Source organism: Phyllostomus discolor, chromosome 8 (assembly GCF_004126475.2).
Source record: "Phyllostomus discolor isolate MPI-MPIP mPhyDis1 chromosome 8, mPhyDis1.pri.v3, whole genome shotgun sequence".
Lineage (NCBI taxonomy): Eukaryota > Metazoa > Chordata > Mammalia > Chiroptera > Phyllostomidae > Phyllostomus > Phyllostomus discolor.
Window position 1 is genome coordinate 62,880,126 of NC_040910.2, and position 18,350 is coordinate 62,898,475.

The 18,350-nt window shown below is 36.4% G+C and overlaps 1 protein-coding gene across 1 annotated transcript in view; it reads left to right on the forward strand.

Moving 5' to 3' along the window:
* The window catches only part of NCOR1 (nuclear receptor corepressor 1), a 195,159-nt gene that overhangs the window by 13,471 nt on the left and 163,338 nt on the right, over positions 1-18,350 (forward strand). Inside the window, 1 exon segment of the mRNA XM_036032941.1 lies at positions 17,893-18,070. Within this exon segment, the coding sequence (XP_035888834.1) occupies positions 17,963-18,070 (108 nt within the window). The 5' untranslated portion in view covers positions 17,893-17,962.

The window sequence follows — 18,350 nt, forward strand, 5'->3', positions numbered from 1 at the left end:
CATCCTCATGATATTTTTGAAGTTCTTAGTTTATTAATCCTTTTATGAGAAATTTGCACAATAACCACAGATAAAGTCACTGAAGAATCTTTATTCCTTCTGTTGTCCAATTGCTAGCTCACTTTTTGTCAGCACCACCATAGGCATTTGCAGCTCTCTAATTTTCTTAATTTTCGTCTTGTATTCCTTTCTTGAGGTCATCATCATACAGGCCACATCTTGCAAGTCTAGGTGCGGGTTCATTTTTCTTTGGATAATCCAAGGAATAATAAATCATGCCAAACCTAGTTGTCTTGCTACTACCAAAATGGGTTCTGAATTCAAACACAAAAATTACATCAGCCTAGGTTGTGGGTTTGATCCTCAGTCAGGGGGCTTACAGGAGGCAGCAGATTAAAGATTCTCTTTCACATTGATGTCTCTTTTTCTCTTTCTCCTTCTCTCCACTCCTTTCAATGCTTCTCTTTCACATCAATGTTTCTTTTCTTCCCTCACTCCTTTCTCTAAAATCAATAAACATATCCTTGGGTGAGGATTAAAAAAAAGACATCGGTTGTAGTCTTACACATTTTGGCTAGTTTTCCCTGAATTTCTGTCTTAGGTATTGTTGTCTTTTCAGGGTGAGTGATATTGATAACCATTTATTTCCAATGAAGTAGTCTGTTGGTCATGAACTTCCTGGTCTCTACAGTTACTGTGTCCTTCATAGCGGTGGATCATCTTCAAGCAGCCAGAGAGAATAGGCCCCATGATTGTTTTTATAAATGGCAATTTGTACTACTCAGTCCCTTTTCCTTTTTCACCCACCCTTCAAGTCCCCTCCTGTGTGACAACTATCAAAATGTTCTATGTATCTCAGTTTGTTTCTGTTTGTTTGATTCCACATATAGTTGAAATCATGTGGTATTTGTCTTTCTCTATTTTATTTCACATAGCATAATACCCTCTACATCTATATTGAAAATGGCAAGATTTTGTTCTTTTTTTTTTAATAGTAATAAAAAAGAGTAATATTCCATTGGCCGAGTAATATTCCATTGTCTATATGTACTACATTTTCTTTGTCCAATTGTCTGTCAGAGGACACTTAGGGTACTTCCATATTTTTGCTATTATAAACAATGCTGCAGTGAACATAGGGGTGCATATGATTTTTTTAGCTTCTCCTTTCCTAATGTAACTTTGGAGTTGGACGAGAGCTGGGCTTCTCTGTGAGAATTAGTGAGACCTGATTTGCCTCAGTTTAGTAACTAATATTTTGGCATCTGTAATGTTATAGAGGCCATTCCCCTATTCCATACTTTTGTATCAAAAGGTTTTATAATTTGATCATCTAAAAGAAAATTAAATTGTATATTTTGTAGGGTTCTTTTTCTGCTTTGGTGAACTGTGGGCTTCACTTTTGTGTGAACATCAGTGGGTTCATTCTTGCTCATCAAAAGAGGCATCTGCAGTCCTACCACAGTGAAGTACATTTTTAGTTTTCTTTTCCCAAGGTAGCTTAGGCCACCTTGAAAATCTATCCAAGTACATTTTAGTTATGCAAAGGTTCTAGGCCAAAAGCCAGGAATTCCTGGTGAGAAGAGATTGGATTCTTTTTTTTTATGATTGTTTTTGAAATTTTATTGCAAGATACGTTTCCTATTGAGTAAATTTGTGTGTGTATCTTTATTACAGTAGTCCCTCCTTATCTGCAGGGGATGTTACCAGACTACTTCCATGCCAGGAGCTGGCCCTGTGCCTGCACAGTCTGAAAACTTTTGTGTGTCAGGTGACCTCTAGGTTCCTGACCCGGGCAGGGAAAATTTCAAGATACATTCCATGTGAAAGTGAGAGTAAATTTATTAAAGTTTGAGACAGTAAGGCAAAGGAAGGGCCCCTGGAGACACAATCAGGGGATAAGCCTGGAATGAGCTGCCATTGCCTGTTGTTCCCCTGGGTGCAGGTCTTGTTGGGACCCTTCAAGCTTGGGATAGAAGAAGTGATGTACACGCCTGAGGAAAGCGGGGTGAGGGTGTGCTTAACAAAGGGAGTGTGCAGGCATCCTTTGTCCTGAGGGGTTATCCATTCATGTTTTCTATAGGTGGGACTTCTAGGGGCAGTCCCAGGGGAGGATCCCAACAGAATAGTCCTATTTCTGAATATGTTGTGTAGTATATTGACATATTAAAATGAGCTTATAGTGGGGTATGAGGTTATTTTCTGGTTAGTTTTACTTTTATCTTGGATTAGTTTAGCTTTCATTGTGGGTTTATTTTTTATTGTGTGTGTTATCTATCTCCTTGACTAAGGTGATTTAAACTATCTGTTCTTAGATATCTTTGGTTAGTGGGGATAGGTTTAAACCACCTGCTCTTAGGTGTCTTTGGTTAGTGAGGGTAGTCTTGTGATTTGTCAGCTGGCTGTTAATTGCTGAGCTCTTCCATCCATTTGTTCAGTCATTTGTCTCAGTTTCCTCCTTCCATTTGCCAGGGAATTCTTACTCACCTGCCTCAGGATTATGTACCAAGACCCTCAACGGATGCCTAAAACCATGTATACTAGTGATCCATTTATATACTGGTTTTTTTTTTTTTACTATACATACATACCTTTTCACTTAAAGGAACCAGTTTACTTAATTTGGTATATCCAAATTGCCAGCATCACTACTCTTGTGCCTTGAGCCATTATTAAGTATAATAAAATAAGTGTTACTTGAACACAAGTACCATGATACTGCTACAGTTCATATGATAACTGAGATAACTACTAAGTGACTAATGTGCGGGTAACATATACAGGATAGGTATGTTGGACAAAGGAATGATTTATGTCAGGGCAGGATGGTGGGAGATTTAAAAATTATGAATTTTTTACTTCTGGAATTTTCCATTGAATATTTTTGTGCTGTGGTTGACCATGAGTGAGTGAAACCAATGGCTGGGGGTTGGGGGGAACTACTGTACTTCAATGTGGGAAGATGCAAAAGGAATTTAAGTACAGCAGTTTCATTTTACTATGTTTTGTTGCCTGTTTGTAAAATATAGGAGGTTAGTTCTGAGTTAATCTCTAAAATTCAGATAAAATATGCTCTTGTCACTTATAACAAAGACATTTAACTTTAGCATATTATTTCCATTCTAAAATATGATTATATATGTTTATGATACGAGGAGGTTGCACAAAAGACCTTGACCAGGTTTTTTTTATATACCCAAATGTGCATCAAATTTTAATAAGGTCCTTTACACATGTATTTTTTGCTACTGAAAATTGAAATAGCACATCAGAAAATTCTGTTATAATTCAAATTTTTCAAAACCAGAGATTCTAATTAATGTACCCTGTGCTAAATTAGTCTCTGGCCAAACCACCCAGTGCTTTCTTTCTTACATTCCTCTTGTACAAGTTACTTGATTATACTTATTTTTTGAAAAGTATGTGTATTGATTTTAGAGAGTGGAAGGGGAGGGAAAGAGAGGGAGAAACATCAATTAATTGCCTCTCATAAGCATTCTGACTTGGGATCAAACTTGCAACCTTTTGGTTTATGGGATGATGCTCCAACCAACTGAGCCACATTGGCCAGGGCACTTGCTCCTAATTCTTTTTTTTTTTTTTTTTTTGAGATTTATTTATTTTCAGAAGGGAAGGGAGGGAGGAAGGGAGAGAAACATCGATGTATGAGAAAAACACCCGGGGATCTGGCCTGCAACCCAGCCATGTTCCCTGACCAGGAATCAGACCAGTGACCTTTCAGTTTGAGGGATGATGTCCAACCCACTAAGCCATGCTGGTCAGGGCTAATTCTTGATATTGGGTTTCGTTGTACTGACTTCAGGCTTCTAAAATACACCAACAACACTCAAGATCTATTAGTGCTTCTTTGGGTCAAATAAGAAAGTAGAACTGAAGTATATTGAAGTCGTTCAAATGAAAGCTACAGATTTTTTATAAGTTACTGGCATCAAGACAGACTTTCAAGAAAGAGATGCAAAAAATAAGACATCACAGAACTGCTGTCATAGATTATCAAAATATTGGTATATGGTCTGTCCTAATGACCCTGAAATTACCAGCAAGGTAAAAAAAAAGTACAAAAGTAAAGTTTATGGGTAAATGTCTTAATTATTCTCTTTAAAATTTTTATTTATTTATTTATTTTTAGAGAGAGGGGAAGGGAGAGGAACATCGATGTGTGGTTGCTTACTTCCCCAACCAGGGACCCAGCCAGCAACCCAGGAGCATGCCCTGACTGGGAATTGAACCAGGGAACTCATGGTTCTCAAGCTGACACTCAATCCACTGAGCCACACCAGCTAGGGCATAATATCTTAAGTATTCTTTATGTTAATATTACCAGAGAAATATCCATGAAATAGGCAGTAATGATAGCTACATCTGAGTTTGCTGACTTTTGATTTAATCTCACGTTTCCTGTGGATCTTTTTGAAATAGAGACAGGGTACTGCAGTATCTAATAACCTGTAACATCCTTTCTTTCCAAGCAGTTGCCAATGTTCATACTCCCTGTCTCCTGCAGAGTGTGCCTTGATCCAGCCCCAGTCCAAGCCCCTGAAGGTTCTTTCCTCTGCCCTGCTGTTGGGGTGAACATCCTGGTAGAAGGGAGGGGAATTTGGTACTTGGGTTGAGAGTCAAGTTACCAAGGGTCTTTTCTAGTACTTCTGAAACAGCTTGAGAACGAGCATCTGAGAAGACTTCAAAGTCAAGGTTGGATTAACCTTTTTGGTGAGTCCGTTGGAAGTCTAGTCACAGCTTGAAACTCCTCCAAGATCCCTCCCCGAAAAGGTTCAAGTGGAAGATGATGCACAAAACTCTCAAAATGCTACAAAGTAGCCTGGAAAGAACTGTATGGCCCAGAAATAGCTAGAACAGTTCAAATTTCGAACATGGTGAAAGAAAGAGCTAACTTTGACCAGGTTACTTAAAAATTTCACAGAATTTTTACATTTCATGAATTAGGCATGCACCTAACCCTGAGTTAACTGGCACAAAGAACTTAAAATTTGAAATGCCATTTGAGGTGTTCTCTTTCCCTGCAGCCTTAATTTTAAAATGGATTTTTTTTAATTTCAATTGTTTCTAAACCATAAAGTGTTCTGTGGAGGTGTCTTGGTGCACCAGAGCTGGAGGTAGGGTGGAAGGCAGAACTGGGCAGAGAGACAGAAAATGATAGAGTCTAGGTTCTCCATTCTCACTGAGTCAGAATATTTCTCCTTTTTATCAACATTAATGCATTTGGCTTCCATGTACATGGTTGAGGGGAGAGCCCTATTTAAAAACAAAAGGTCTGAACTGTTATTATATGTATCATGCTGAAGGTTTGAGGAAGGTCATAGTGGTCTCCAAGTGTAGCTCTTGTGATCAGGGGTAGTATCTGCTTTGACTGGTAAATTTGTATACCAATAAGGGCTAATCTCTGATTTCACTGATGTTTTATTGCAACCTGTGTTGAGCGGATAGTATCTGACTTTATTTTATTTTGGAAAAAAATTCAAGTTAAGCTCACTAAAATCACAAAACTAGGACAACTTAAAGGATTACTGACAAAAGGGAAACATGGGCAAATCGTGTGAGTCATATTTGAGTGACATTGAATGCAGATGTTGAACTCAGGACTCAACATTTCTGAATATTTAAAAAGACCCCACAAACACCACCATACTACATGGATTTCTTGTCATGTAGGCCAATGTTGGAAAAAAATGTTGATGACCTTGAGCTATTATCTTTCCTTTTGCTTCTCCATTCCTTTTATAGCTTTTATTTACTTGGCATGTGTGAATTGGGTTGCAAGTTCAGAGATAGATCACGAAAGCCTTTCTTACCAGTCCAAATCAGAATTACTTGGAAAACTTTCATAAACTATTTGTGAACATTCATACAGGGAAATACTTTACAGCAGTGGAAAGAGAAAAATGGTTTTTGTGGACTCATGAGAATGATTGTTAAGATATATTGCTAAGTAATAAAAGCAGGATATAGAACAGTATGTATCTTCTATGCTACCATTTATGTAGGGGAAGGAGACTTTCTAAAAGGATACTCTAGAAAGTAGTAACTTTTGCTTGCCTTCTGGGAGGACAACTGGGTAGCTGAAGGGGGAGAAGATTTTTCTCTTTATATCATACAGTACTTTTCGAAAACTCTTAAATCCTAAAACCAAAATGAAACAAACTATCAACTCTGTGTGCTGGCATTTCCCCTTCTACCTGGAGCGAGTGCAGGTGTGTATAAGGGGAAAGCTGCCCAGTTGGTTTTAATGTGCAGTCCCACTGAACGTCTCAGCTTCTCAGAGTAGTTCATTATTTACTGAAAAACTGCACAGAAAACATTAGCCTCTCCCATTTTTGCCATTGACAGCTTTGTGAAATTGGAGAAATAGAATTTCTTTGTGTTTCATTTCCTGATCTGTAAAATCAGTGTTAGTTGGGTAACCTCAAAACCTCCCAATTCTTAGTTTTTCTAACTTCTATACCTTGAGAAGGAAGCAGGCAGGAAACAGTCTGGGGAGATAGCTTGTTCTGTCTTCTAACTCATCCCCTGATAATGTTCTCTTCCAACAGAAAAAATGAAGTAACTAGTAAGGATGGTGTGTTTATTTAAAACACTCATATGTTACAAAGGACCACATAAAATTTTAAAAGTCTTCTTTTTTTTTTAAATCCTCACCTGAAGACATGCTCACTGATTTCATAGGGCAAGAAAGAAAGAGAGAGGGAGAGAAACCCGGGTGTGAGAGAGAAACATTGCCTCTTGTATGCACCCCGACTAGGAATCAAACCTAGGCATGTACCCTGACTGATCATTGAACCCACAACCTTTCGGTTTATGGGATGATGCTCCAACCAGGACTGTTTTGTTTTAAGGTTATATTGAATTTTGGTTCTCTAGAAAATTTTATATTCTAAACCTAGTTCATAAAGAATTTGTTGATTAAAATTGGAGAAAATTGGATTAAGTTGGCACACTGAATTTTTTTTAATTTGCTGTACTCCCAAATTCCTTAAAATAATGGAAACAAAACTAAAACTTTACTAAATTATATAAATTATTAAATGAATGTGAATTTTCATATGTATACATACATATTTATATATAGTTATATGTAATTTTTATTACTCAGGGTATGGCAAAAGTAGGTTTAAAATTTGTATGAAAAATAATAAATAATAAATAATGATACAAGAAGAAACTGTTTTGTGTACTTATAACTGCAAACCTACTTTTTCCTCACCCTGTATATAAATAATTTCTGTTATGAGTATATATGCACGTGTGTGTGCATGTACATAATATTTCTTATGGTAACTTCACATATTTTATATATAATTAACAGAATTATATCTCCTACACATTTTCCATTGTATATAATAGTCTTCATATATGTAGGGGATATAAAACCAGAATTTATTTATAAAAGATTGTGTATTTATTCATACATGTTTAAACTTAAGTCATCTTCAAAGTACTCTCCATTTGATGCAATACACCTATTGAGATGCTTTTACACTGCTCAAAACAGGTTTTGAACTCGTGGATTTTGATGCCTTTTAGTGCTTTTTTGTCTCTTTAGTGACTTTTAGTCTGTTTTGTTTCACTTTTTTGACATCAGCAAAATGTTTCCCTTTTAGGACTTTTTCCATCAGAGAAATAAAAAAAAGTCACTCAGGGTAAGATTGAGTGAATAGGGAGGGTGGGGCACAGGGGTCATGCGCTGTTTTCGGTCAAGAAATGCTGAACACTCAGCACAGTGCGGGCAAGTGTACTAGTAAATCACCCATCATAAAATGGGCAAATGTGTTAAAAGAGTCTTGAAAAAAAAATTCACTGAAGCCAAACAGCCTCTCACAACAACACCAGCTGGAACACTGATACAGATGGGTTCTTAGAACACTCACCTAGTGGGGGGAGGCCTGTACTACAAGGACCTTCCCTCCAGAGGATAATTCCTTTTTTTTTTTGGTTCCACCTCGTGTATGTAAAATATTCCCATCTTAATTGTACACACACACTTTATTTCCCATCTTAAAACATAAAGATACATAATTATGTTTTAGGATGAGAATGCTCAGTAGTATAAAGTTATCTGTTCTCCCTTTAGTTAGTCTATGCATTCAATATTTATATGATCTCATCCATAGTTTTTTTATGGGGCCTGACAAGCTGACTCTCATATTCATGTGAAAGAGGAAAAATGCTAAAAGAGCACTCTGAAGGCTGTGAAAAGTAGCAGCAACAACTAAGCACAGTGAGGGGAAACTTGTCCTATCAGATATAAAAGTTTCATAATGTTATATAGTAACTTAAAAAGTGTGGCATTGGCAAGGGGCAGTCAAATTAGTGAATTTAGAATCATGGACATATGGAAATTTACTTTATAATAAAGATGACTTTTCTTTTTCTTTATGAACTGTTTCAGACCCATAGAAACATGCATAGAGTAACATAATAAATGTCCATGCATCTACTTTCTGTGTTTAAGAAAATAGTATTTTATTGTACTTGATTCACCCGCTGTTTCAAGAAATAAAGTATTGGCCCTGACTGGTGTGGCTCAGTGGGTTAGGTGTCCTGAAATCCCAGAGGTCATAGGTTTGATTCTTGGTCAGGGCACATGCCTGGGTTGCAGGCCAGGTTCCCGGTTGGGGGTATGTGAGAGGCAACCAATCCATGTTTCACACATCCATGTTTCTCTCTCCCTCCCTTCCCCCCCTCTCTAAAAGTAAATAAATAAAACCTTAAAAAGAAAAGAAATGAAGTGTTGGCTTTGGCTGGGTATCTCAGTTGGTGAGAATGTTTTCCCAATACACCAAGGTTGCAGTTTGATCCTCAGTCAGAACACTTAAAAGAATCAACCAATGAATACATAAATAAGCGGGACAATGAATTCATGTCTCTCTTTTTCCCTCTCTCTCAAATCAGTAAATAAAAATTATAAAAAGAACTTAACTAAAAAATGAAAGTATTTAAAATTGTATCCCCTTCCTAGATCTTTTTCCTTCCTTAGTTGTAATTATTATCCTAAAGTAGATATATATCTGATATTTTTATACTTTTGTTATGTGCATATATAAAAATAAATGGTATTATTTTCTAGTATTACATGCTAGTATCACTGTGTAAATTGTTTTTCCTCAGTTTTAGTTTTTTTGAGGTTTACATGTTTTGAAACATAGCTCTAGTTGTTTTTCATTATAATTGCTGTGTAGTATTTTATCATATGAATATACTATATTATGGAATTTAGGTTGTGTTCAAATTTGCCTTTTGCATTGCTGCAATAAGTATCCTTTTGTATGTAAGTATGTGAGTTTCTGTAGGGTACATAGTAAAATTGCTGGGTTGTAATAGTGATGGCATTTCAGAACAGTGTGGAACGGCAGACATGTTCAATAAGAGTTTGTTAAGATAATTACCTATCAAAATATAGGTAGACTTCTACTTCAGTATTTAGAAAAAATATTTAGGTGTTTAAGGAGCTAAATATTAAAAATACAAAACTTTAAGAAGTGTAAGAGGAGAATGTAGAAGAATATTTTTAAAATTTGGGGTGGAGAAGGTCTACAGAAAGATGAAACAAGTTATGAATTCTGGAAGAAAATATATTGAGTCCTCACCTGAGTTCCTCAGTAGGTTCTGTGACTTTAAGTGAGATGTATAAGGAAACCAATTTTACCATAGGCTAATTGAAATAAACAAGATTATGACATCTCATCAACATTATAATAGAATGATATTAAATGGAAATGACTTAAATTGAGGACCTACTGTATTTGTAACATAAAGATAGAAAAGGATTATATTCAGAACACAATGAGATATTTTAATTTCTGAATATACACCAGCAAAAATCCCTTCCATCACTCTTCCCCCCCTCCCCGGCCCCCCCAATTCTCAGGCCTTGCCCCCTGCCACCCTCTCTTTAGGCTTCTTGCTTTGCCCTGGGGCTTCTGTATTCCTTCAGAAAGTGCTGTTATCTTCCAGGTCAGCTGGGTCATCTTTCAAGATTGACTCAAAAGTCATCTTAGAACTGGGACAGTTTTGAGAAGGAAATGGAGCATAATTAATTGCACTGGGACAGTAGTTTTAAGTTGGGTCTGTTTCAAGAAGTCAGAGCATCAGGTCATCCGGTCATCCTCGTTGAGATTGACCTTCTACAATCACCCCATCAGAAATGTCTCTCTTCCCCCTCCTCTCTGATTCTGTTTTAGTTATAGCACTTCATACTATTTCATGAATTTTGTTTTCTATGTCATCTCACAATAAGATGACTTGGTTACCATTCTGTGCTAGTGTTTATAAAAGTGTTACAGTGTTTATACATAGTGGTATGTACCATTCAATAAATATTTGTGGAATATATGATGTTTCTATTTTTGGTCTTAAACTCTTGTGAAGATGTGACAGACATGTGAAAAATTGAATCCTAATGGTATATACAAATTATATATTTGTAAAACCAAATGTTCTTATATAGACTTTTTGTGTCATACTCTAAATAAAATTTCCCTTTAGCTAAACTTTTTAAGAGACAATTTTCTAAGCTCATATACTGTGTGTTTAGGACAATTCCTTGAGAAACAGCCTCAGGCATTCATCTTTGGGTATCTCTGTATTGGATAATCAAATGAATTTCTAGAAGTGGAATTGCTGTTGTAGAGGATATGCATATTTTCAAGGCTTACGGTGTCTATTGCCATTATTTAAAAGGATTTTGTACTCATTTTATATACCAGTAGTGTGTAAAAGAGTGCCTTTTTACCAAACTCTCAACAAGAGTAGACATTATTTTATTAATATTTCTCAATTTGGGGAGTGATTTTATTGTACTTTTCTGTGATTATTTATAGGATTGACTTCATTAGTTTTATTTCCCGTGTTAATCCCATATTCTTGTGTGTGTTTTATGTATTTGTTGTGATAATTTTTTCTTATTTATTTGTAAGAAAAAATGTATCTACATATATGCGTATTTGCTGTATCAAAATTTTGCTATTGCACTTTTTCTGTTTTGTGGTTTGCAACTTAAAGTTGTCTTTGCTGTACAGAAAAAAAAGTATATATTTAATAAATCAAAGATACCAACCTTATATGTGTTTTTGGGTTATACGTAAAATGTTCTTCTCTGTCCCTCGTTTATATGTGTATTGGGTTGGCCAAAAAGTTCTTTCAGTTTTAAAATAAAAATAAAAGACATTTTTTCATTTTCACTGATAACTTTATTTAACAGTACAGCCACTGTTTTGTTCTACCCTTTGCCATCTTTCAGGCAACTTCATAATTCCATCTTTCCTAAGCTTTTAAACTTTTTGAGCAAAGAACTGTTCCAGGTATCTTTTGCAGTCTTCTAGAGAATCGAAGCTTTCCATTGAGAGAATTTTGTAAATACTGAAATCAATGGAAATCTAAAGGTGAAATGTCTGGTGAACAGAGCAGAGGAATCAGAACTTCCCAGCCAAGCTGTAACAGTTTTTGCCTGGTCATCAAAGAAACATGTGGTCTTGCATTAACCTAATGGAAGATTTTGAGTTTTCTTTTGCCTAATTCCAGACACTTTTCATTGAGTGCTGTTTTCAGTTGGTGTGTTTGGGAGGAGTACTTGTTAGAATTAATTGTTTGGTTTTCTGGAAGGAGCTCATAATAGAGGACTCCCTTCCAATCCCATCATATACACAACAATCATCTTTGGATGAAGACCCTTCTTTGGTGTGGTTGGTAGTGGTTCATTTTGCTTGCCCCTTAATTTGTTCTGTTCTACATTATAGTGAATGGCAACTTAAGTATCCACTTTTCATTGCCTGTCACAATTTGTTTTTAAAAACACCATTTTTATTACATTTCAGTAGAGAATTGCATGCAGAAATGCCATCAAGAAGGTGTGTTTTTTTTTTGTTTTTTGTTTTGTTTTTTTGGCTTAGCTTATGTGTGGAACCCAAATATCAAAGTGATTAACATAATCAAACTGGTACAAATGATTTTCAATGCTTGATTCAGGTATTTTGAGTTTATTGGCTGTCTCCCATGTGTTATAAAGTTGATTGGTCTCAGTTAATGTTTCAATTTGATGACTGTCAACTTCAGCTGATCTACCCAATTGTGGAACATCATCCAGCAAGAAATCTCCAGCACAAATCACTTTTGACACATTCAATCAATCATACACAGCACCTACTCTATACATAGCACAAATCTTTTTTGCATTTCAGTTGCATTTTTACCTTTCTTGAAATAATAAAGCATAATATGCCAAAAATGTTGCATATTTTCTTCCATTTTCAGATTAAAATGGCTATACATGTACTCACCAATTTTGATAAGTTTTTTAAAATACGTGCTGATACAATAGCTGTGACAATACAATGTAACAACTGTCACAATACAATGTAACAAAATTGTTTCAGATGAAGTGGAAGACAAGTGAGTGCTACTAGAGCCATCTTATAGAAAAAATCGAAAAGAATTTTTTGGTCAATTCAGTGGTTCTGTTAGGCCTTTTTTCAAAGTACTGCAGTTGTTACCTGGTCTTTTAAAGGACTTCAGATTGGAAATCACTTTGGGGATATTAATGTCCTTAATTTTCTTGTCTTATTTTAAGGGTCAGGAAACAAAGAGAAGAAAAGCAAATGGTAATTTCTGTTCTTTGAGCTTTCCAGGGAAAGGTTTAGGACAGAACCAAAATTATTGGACATGGAAACTCTTAATACTTTAATTCAGCAAAAAGATGTCTTTGCTTATAAGACAATGTTATTTACCTCTTAAGATTAAAGAAAAAATGCTACTAATTAAACCATAAACTGCCATTGATTATAGGATGCATGTTGACTTCAGAGTTTTTAAGATATGAACATGGGGATATTATTATGTTATATATTCACTTAGACTGCAGCACAATAATTTTTAAGTCTTGTGGTTGCTTTGTATAGTTTTGTTTGTTTTAGCTTGCTAATTTTTAAAAAGCAGCTTTATTGAGATTAATTTGTGTTCCATACAGTTCATCCAATTACAATGTTTAATACAATGGTTTTTAGTATATTCAGAGATATGTAGAAACATTACTATAGTAAATTTTAAAACATTCTCACCACCTCAGAAAGGAACCCTATTATTTAGCCTTAAAAAGCAAGGTAATTTTGATATATGGATAAACCTTGAAGACATGCTCAGTGAAATAATCTAGTTACAAAGAGACAAATACTGTATGATTCCACTTACATGAGGAATAGTCAGATTTATAGAGGCAGAGAGTAGAATGGTGGTTGCCAGTGGGAAGGAGAGCAGGGAGTTAGTTTTTAGAGTTTCCATTGGGCAAGATGGAAAAGTTCCAGAAATAGATGTTGGTGATAGTTGCACAACAATATGAATGTACATAATGCTACAGAAATGTGCACTCAAAATGGCTAAAGTGGTAAATTTTGTTATGTGTATTTCACCACAATAAAAAAAATAAAAGAAACCCCAGACCCTTTAGCTATCACCTGCTATTCATTCCTTCATCTCCATCCTACCACTCCTAAGCAGCCACTGATCTACTTTCTATCACTGTAGATTTGACTATTCTGGACTTTCATATGGAAAGCATACAAAATGAGTACATTTATGGTCAACTTTTTTTTTATGTTTTTCTTTCATAAATTTTTATTTATGAAGATCCAAAAGACAGCTGTAGCAATTACCAATTATTAGTTTAAAATTAAAAATTAGACAGTAAGTACTTTTCAAAGTTTGGTGCTTTCTTTCTTTTTCTTTTTAAAAAATATTTTGATTATGCTATTACAGCTGTCCCAATACCCCCCTCCACCCTGCACACCCTCCCCCACCCACATTTCCCCCTTCTAGTTCATGTCCATGTGTCATAAGTTCTTTACCTTCTACATTTCCCATACTATTCTTGCCCTCCTCCTGTCTATTTTCTCCCTGCCATCTATGCTACTTATTCTCTATACCTTTTCCCCCTCTGTCCTCCCACCCCCCTGTTGCTAACCCTCCATGTGTTCTCCATTTCTGGGGATCTCTTTCTGTTCTACTTGTTTGCTTAGTTTTTTTTTTAAGGTGTGGTTGTTAGTAATTGTGAGTTTGCTGTCATTTTACTATACATGTTTTTTATCTTCTTTTTCTTAGATAAGTGCCTTTAACATTTCATATAATAAGGGCTTGGTGATAGTGAACTCCTTTAACTTGACCTTATCTGAGAAGCACTTTATTTGCCCTTCCATTCTAAATGGAAAATGAAAGCTTTGCTGGATAGAGCAATCTTGGGTATAGGTCCTTACCTTACATGAGTTGGAATACTTCCTTCCAGTCCCTTCTTGCCTGCAAGGTCTCTTTTGAGAAGTCAGCTGACAGTCTGATGGAAACTCCTTTGTAGGTGACTGTCTCCTTATCTCTTGCTGCTTCTAGGATTCTCTCCTTCATTTTAATCTTGGCTAATGTAATTATGATGTGCTTTGGTGTCTTCCTCCTTGGGTCCAACTTCTTTGGGACTCTGAGCTTCCTGGACTTCCTGGAAGTCTATTTCCTTTGCCAGAATGGGGAAGTTCTCATTCATTATTTGTTCAGATAACTTTTCCACTTGTTGCTCTTCCTCTTCCCCTTCTGGTACCCCTATAATTCTGATGTTGGAACATTTAAAGATGTCCTGGAGGTTCCTAAGCCTCTCCTCATTTTTTTGAATTCTTGTTTCTTCATTCTTTCCTGTGTGGTTGTTTTTTTCTTCCTTCTGGTTCACTCCATTGATTTGAGACCCAGCTTTCATTCCATCACTATTGGTTCCCTGTGCATTTTTCTACATTTCCCTTAGTGTAGCCTTCATTTTTTCATGTAATTTGTGACCAAAATCAACCAATTCTGTGAGCATCCTGATCACCAGTGCTTTGAACTGTTCATCTGATAGGTTGGCTATCTTTCAGTCACTTAAAAGTACTGGTTGTGAGGCTTTCATTTGTCCTTCTGTTTGAGCCATTTCTCTGTCTCTCTCTTTTTTTGGGGGGCGGGGGGGTCTGGTCAGGCCTGTTACGTAGGAGGGGTGGAGCCTTAGGTGTTCACTGGGGCTGGTCATCCCAGTTGCTGTGTTGTGATGCTGTATGTGGGGACAGGGTCCGAGAGGGAACAGTGGAGCTTGCTCAGCTCTCTGTGGACTTCATTCCCTTCCGCTGCTTCCCCTAAGCAAACTGGACCTTTCTGGTGCTGATTCCCGTGTGGGTGGGCTTGTGCACCCTGTCAGTGTTTCCAACAACCTCTCCTATGAGGCTGGGAGTCTTTCCCTGCACCTCAATTCCCACCGGTGTTTTCAATCAGTACGCCAAGGCTCTATTTCCCAGTGCTGGGATGCTGGGTTGTGCACAGTGGTTTGCTTCACAATCACTGCCTCGCTGGGTCTGCTGGTTGCCACCCCTCGGCTGGGGTTTGCCAGCCGCCACTTGCACACCCAGTGTCTGCCCTGCGGTCTTATGTGCCCGGTCCCAATGCTCTTTGTGCGGATAGACCTCTCTCCACCCGGCTTCCCAACTCCACCTCTCCTACCGGTCTGGATGAACATGTCTATTTTAACTCCTTGGTTGTCTGACTTCCATACAGTTAAATTTTCTGTCAGTTCTGGTTGTCACTCTGTTTCTAAATTGATGTTGTCCCTATCTTGGTTGTGCGAGGAGGCACAGTGTGTCTACCTATGCCTCCATCTTGGCCAGAAGTCAGCTTTTTTTTTTTTTTTTTTTTTAACTTAGGATAATGTTTTCAGGATTCATCCAAGTTATAGCCGGTGATGGAAATGACACTTGGGCTGTTTGCAAGGTTATTTTGGGACTTAAGTTGAGATCTTACAATTCTAAGAAATAAAAATTCTTCTTATATTTAGTAAATGAGGACTTGCTGTAAGACTGTGTAGGCAGTTGAACACATATCCAAGGACTAGGAAAGAAGTACAGCAGCTTCTCGTGGGGCTGACCCTGGAATGAAGAGTGAGGAGCCCTGGCAACTGCTGCAGTGTCTCGGGTTTGCAAGTTCTCTTGGCTCCACTTCTCTGTGCATGTCTACTCTAGTCTGTCTAGATTGGCATTCTTGCTTCCTCTGTAACTTCTGTGGCACATGGTTTGGTTTATTTTGATTCTTACTTTGCAACTTGGTTCTTTGTAGCTGATGTTCTCAATTCCATATTCCTGAAGAGGGAACTGATTGGTACATCCCTGGTCCAGTGGAGTAGTTCATTTGTACAAACTTGGTGTCAAAATCAAATAAAACAAAAAATTTAGGGCAGGTTCTCTAGAAGGAGTGTGCATATATGGACTTGGGTGTCACTGGCCTGTGTAAGAGCCTTATGCTACTCAATCTAAAGACTAACCTAATTCTCTAGGCTGGTGGTCATTAAACATTTTGGTCTCAAGACTCATTTATACTGTTAAAAATTTAGAACTCCAGGAGCTTTTGTTTTGTGTGGGTTTTATGTTTGATATGTAACATATTAGACATTAAAATGGGGGAAATTTTATTTTTTTAAAGATTTTATTTATTTATTTCTAGAGAGAGGAGAAGGGAGGGAGAAAGAGAGGGAGAGAAACATCAATGTGTGGTTGCCTCTTGAGTGCTCCCGCTGGGGACCTGGCCTGTAATGCAGGCATGTGCCTTGACTAGGAATTGAACCAGCAGCCCTTCAGTTCTCCATTTGTCATTCAATCCACTGAGCCACACCAGCCAGGGTGAAAATGGGGGAAATTTTAAAGATATTTATTTGTTTAGAAATAATAGAAACCAACTATTTTCCAAAATTAAAAAAAACCCACAAAATTTGTTGAGAAGAGTTGCATTGTTAGCACACCTCCTTAATATCTAGCTTAAGAGAAGATAGCTTGATTCTCATATCTGCTTCTGCATTCAGTCTTGCAATGTGTTGTTTTGATTGAAGTTTATGAAGAAAAACTCACCTCACACAGATATATTTTTGGAAGAGGTAGAAGTATTTTCAAAGCTTTTTAAGATAATTGTGGATATTCTTTGATACCACATCTATATCAGATAAGTACTTTTTCAAAAGTTAGTTGCTGTGTAGAATCTGAAACCATATCAATGAATCTTTCATATTCTGTCACAGTAAACATTTATTGGTTTCTCATGTACTTTATTTGTGGTAAAATATCTTATACTTTAAGTATTCATGCACAGTGTTGTAACATTTGGTATTAGCCATTTGGAAAATACTGATTTACTAAGTTATGCAGATATATCAAATATTGGAATATTTTATTAGATTATATAAAAAAACTCACACTCAAGTCACTACCAGTTTTGCTAGGAAAATCTGTAAATGTGGGGAAACTGTCAAGTTCAGGGTGTCAGGTAAAAGTTTTTTCTAATTTTTGCAAATACTGACAGTTGTCTTCTTTGAAGTGATAGTCTTACTTTGTTCTTTCTTGAAAACTTTCCCATGAGTGCCTTTTTAGGCAATCATTTTTGGGGCAGAATTATTTAACAAAGAGAATATTTCCTCTGCACAAATGCCTACTTTATAAATACTCTTGAATCCTTTCAACAGTTGACTTTTTCACAAACACAAATTTACAATCATAGATTTTTGTTTTTATAATATATAATATTTGTTTCTCAAACTTTTATAGAAAGACAGACAATTACTGAGCAGTTGCTAATATGCCAGGTCCCAGGTGTTAACAACTTCATATAGCCTCTGATATTTGTGATATATTAAAGAACCTCTTTTCAGTGTAAAGGGGAAGATCTGTTAATATTTTTTAAATGTCAATAACTTCTATTAAGTAAACACATGAGAGAAACCTTTTACTGGTAATTGTCATTTTATTTATGTAGCTATAGTTATAATTTATTAGAAGTACACCTGGTGCTTTAGTTCTTATCAGTTCTATTTTTTCCCATTTTGTTTAGGTGGTTTCCTAGAAACATGATTGTTTGTTGGACTTGATCTCACAGCCTGGTGAGGACTTCTTTACTGATAATGTCAAGTTCAGGTTATCCTCCCAACCAAGGAGCATTCAGCACAGAACAAAGTCGTTATCCTTCCCACTCTGTTCAGTACACCTTTCCCAGCACCCGGCACCAGCAGGTAAGGAACAAATACTATGTGTATTTTGTGTTTTTCTTTACTTTTCCTATTTAATATATTTGTTGGTTAGAAACCAAATATAATTGGTCATATATATGGATATATGTTTAATGGTAAGAACCAATCCTAAAGATGGAGAACTAAAGGCTTTATGACAGATATGTGATAGGATGACCTTTTAGGATTTTGTTGTAGGATTAGTGTATTTGATTGTAGCATTTGTTGGTAGAAGATTATCAGTTACCTAGAGTTTCTAGGTTAAGACCTGTATTTATGCTCC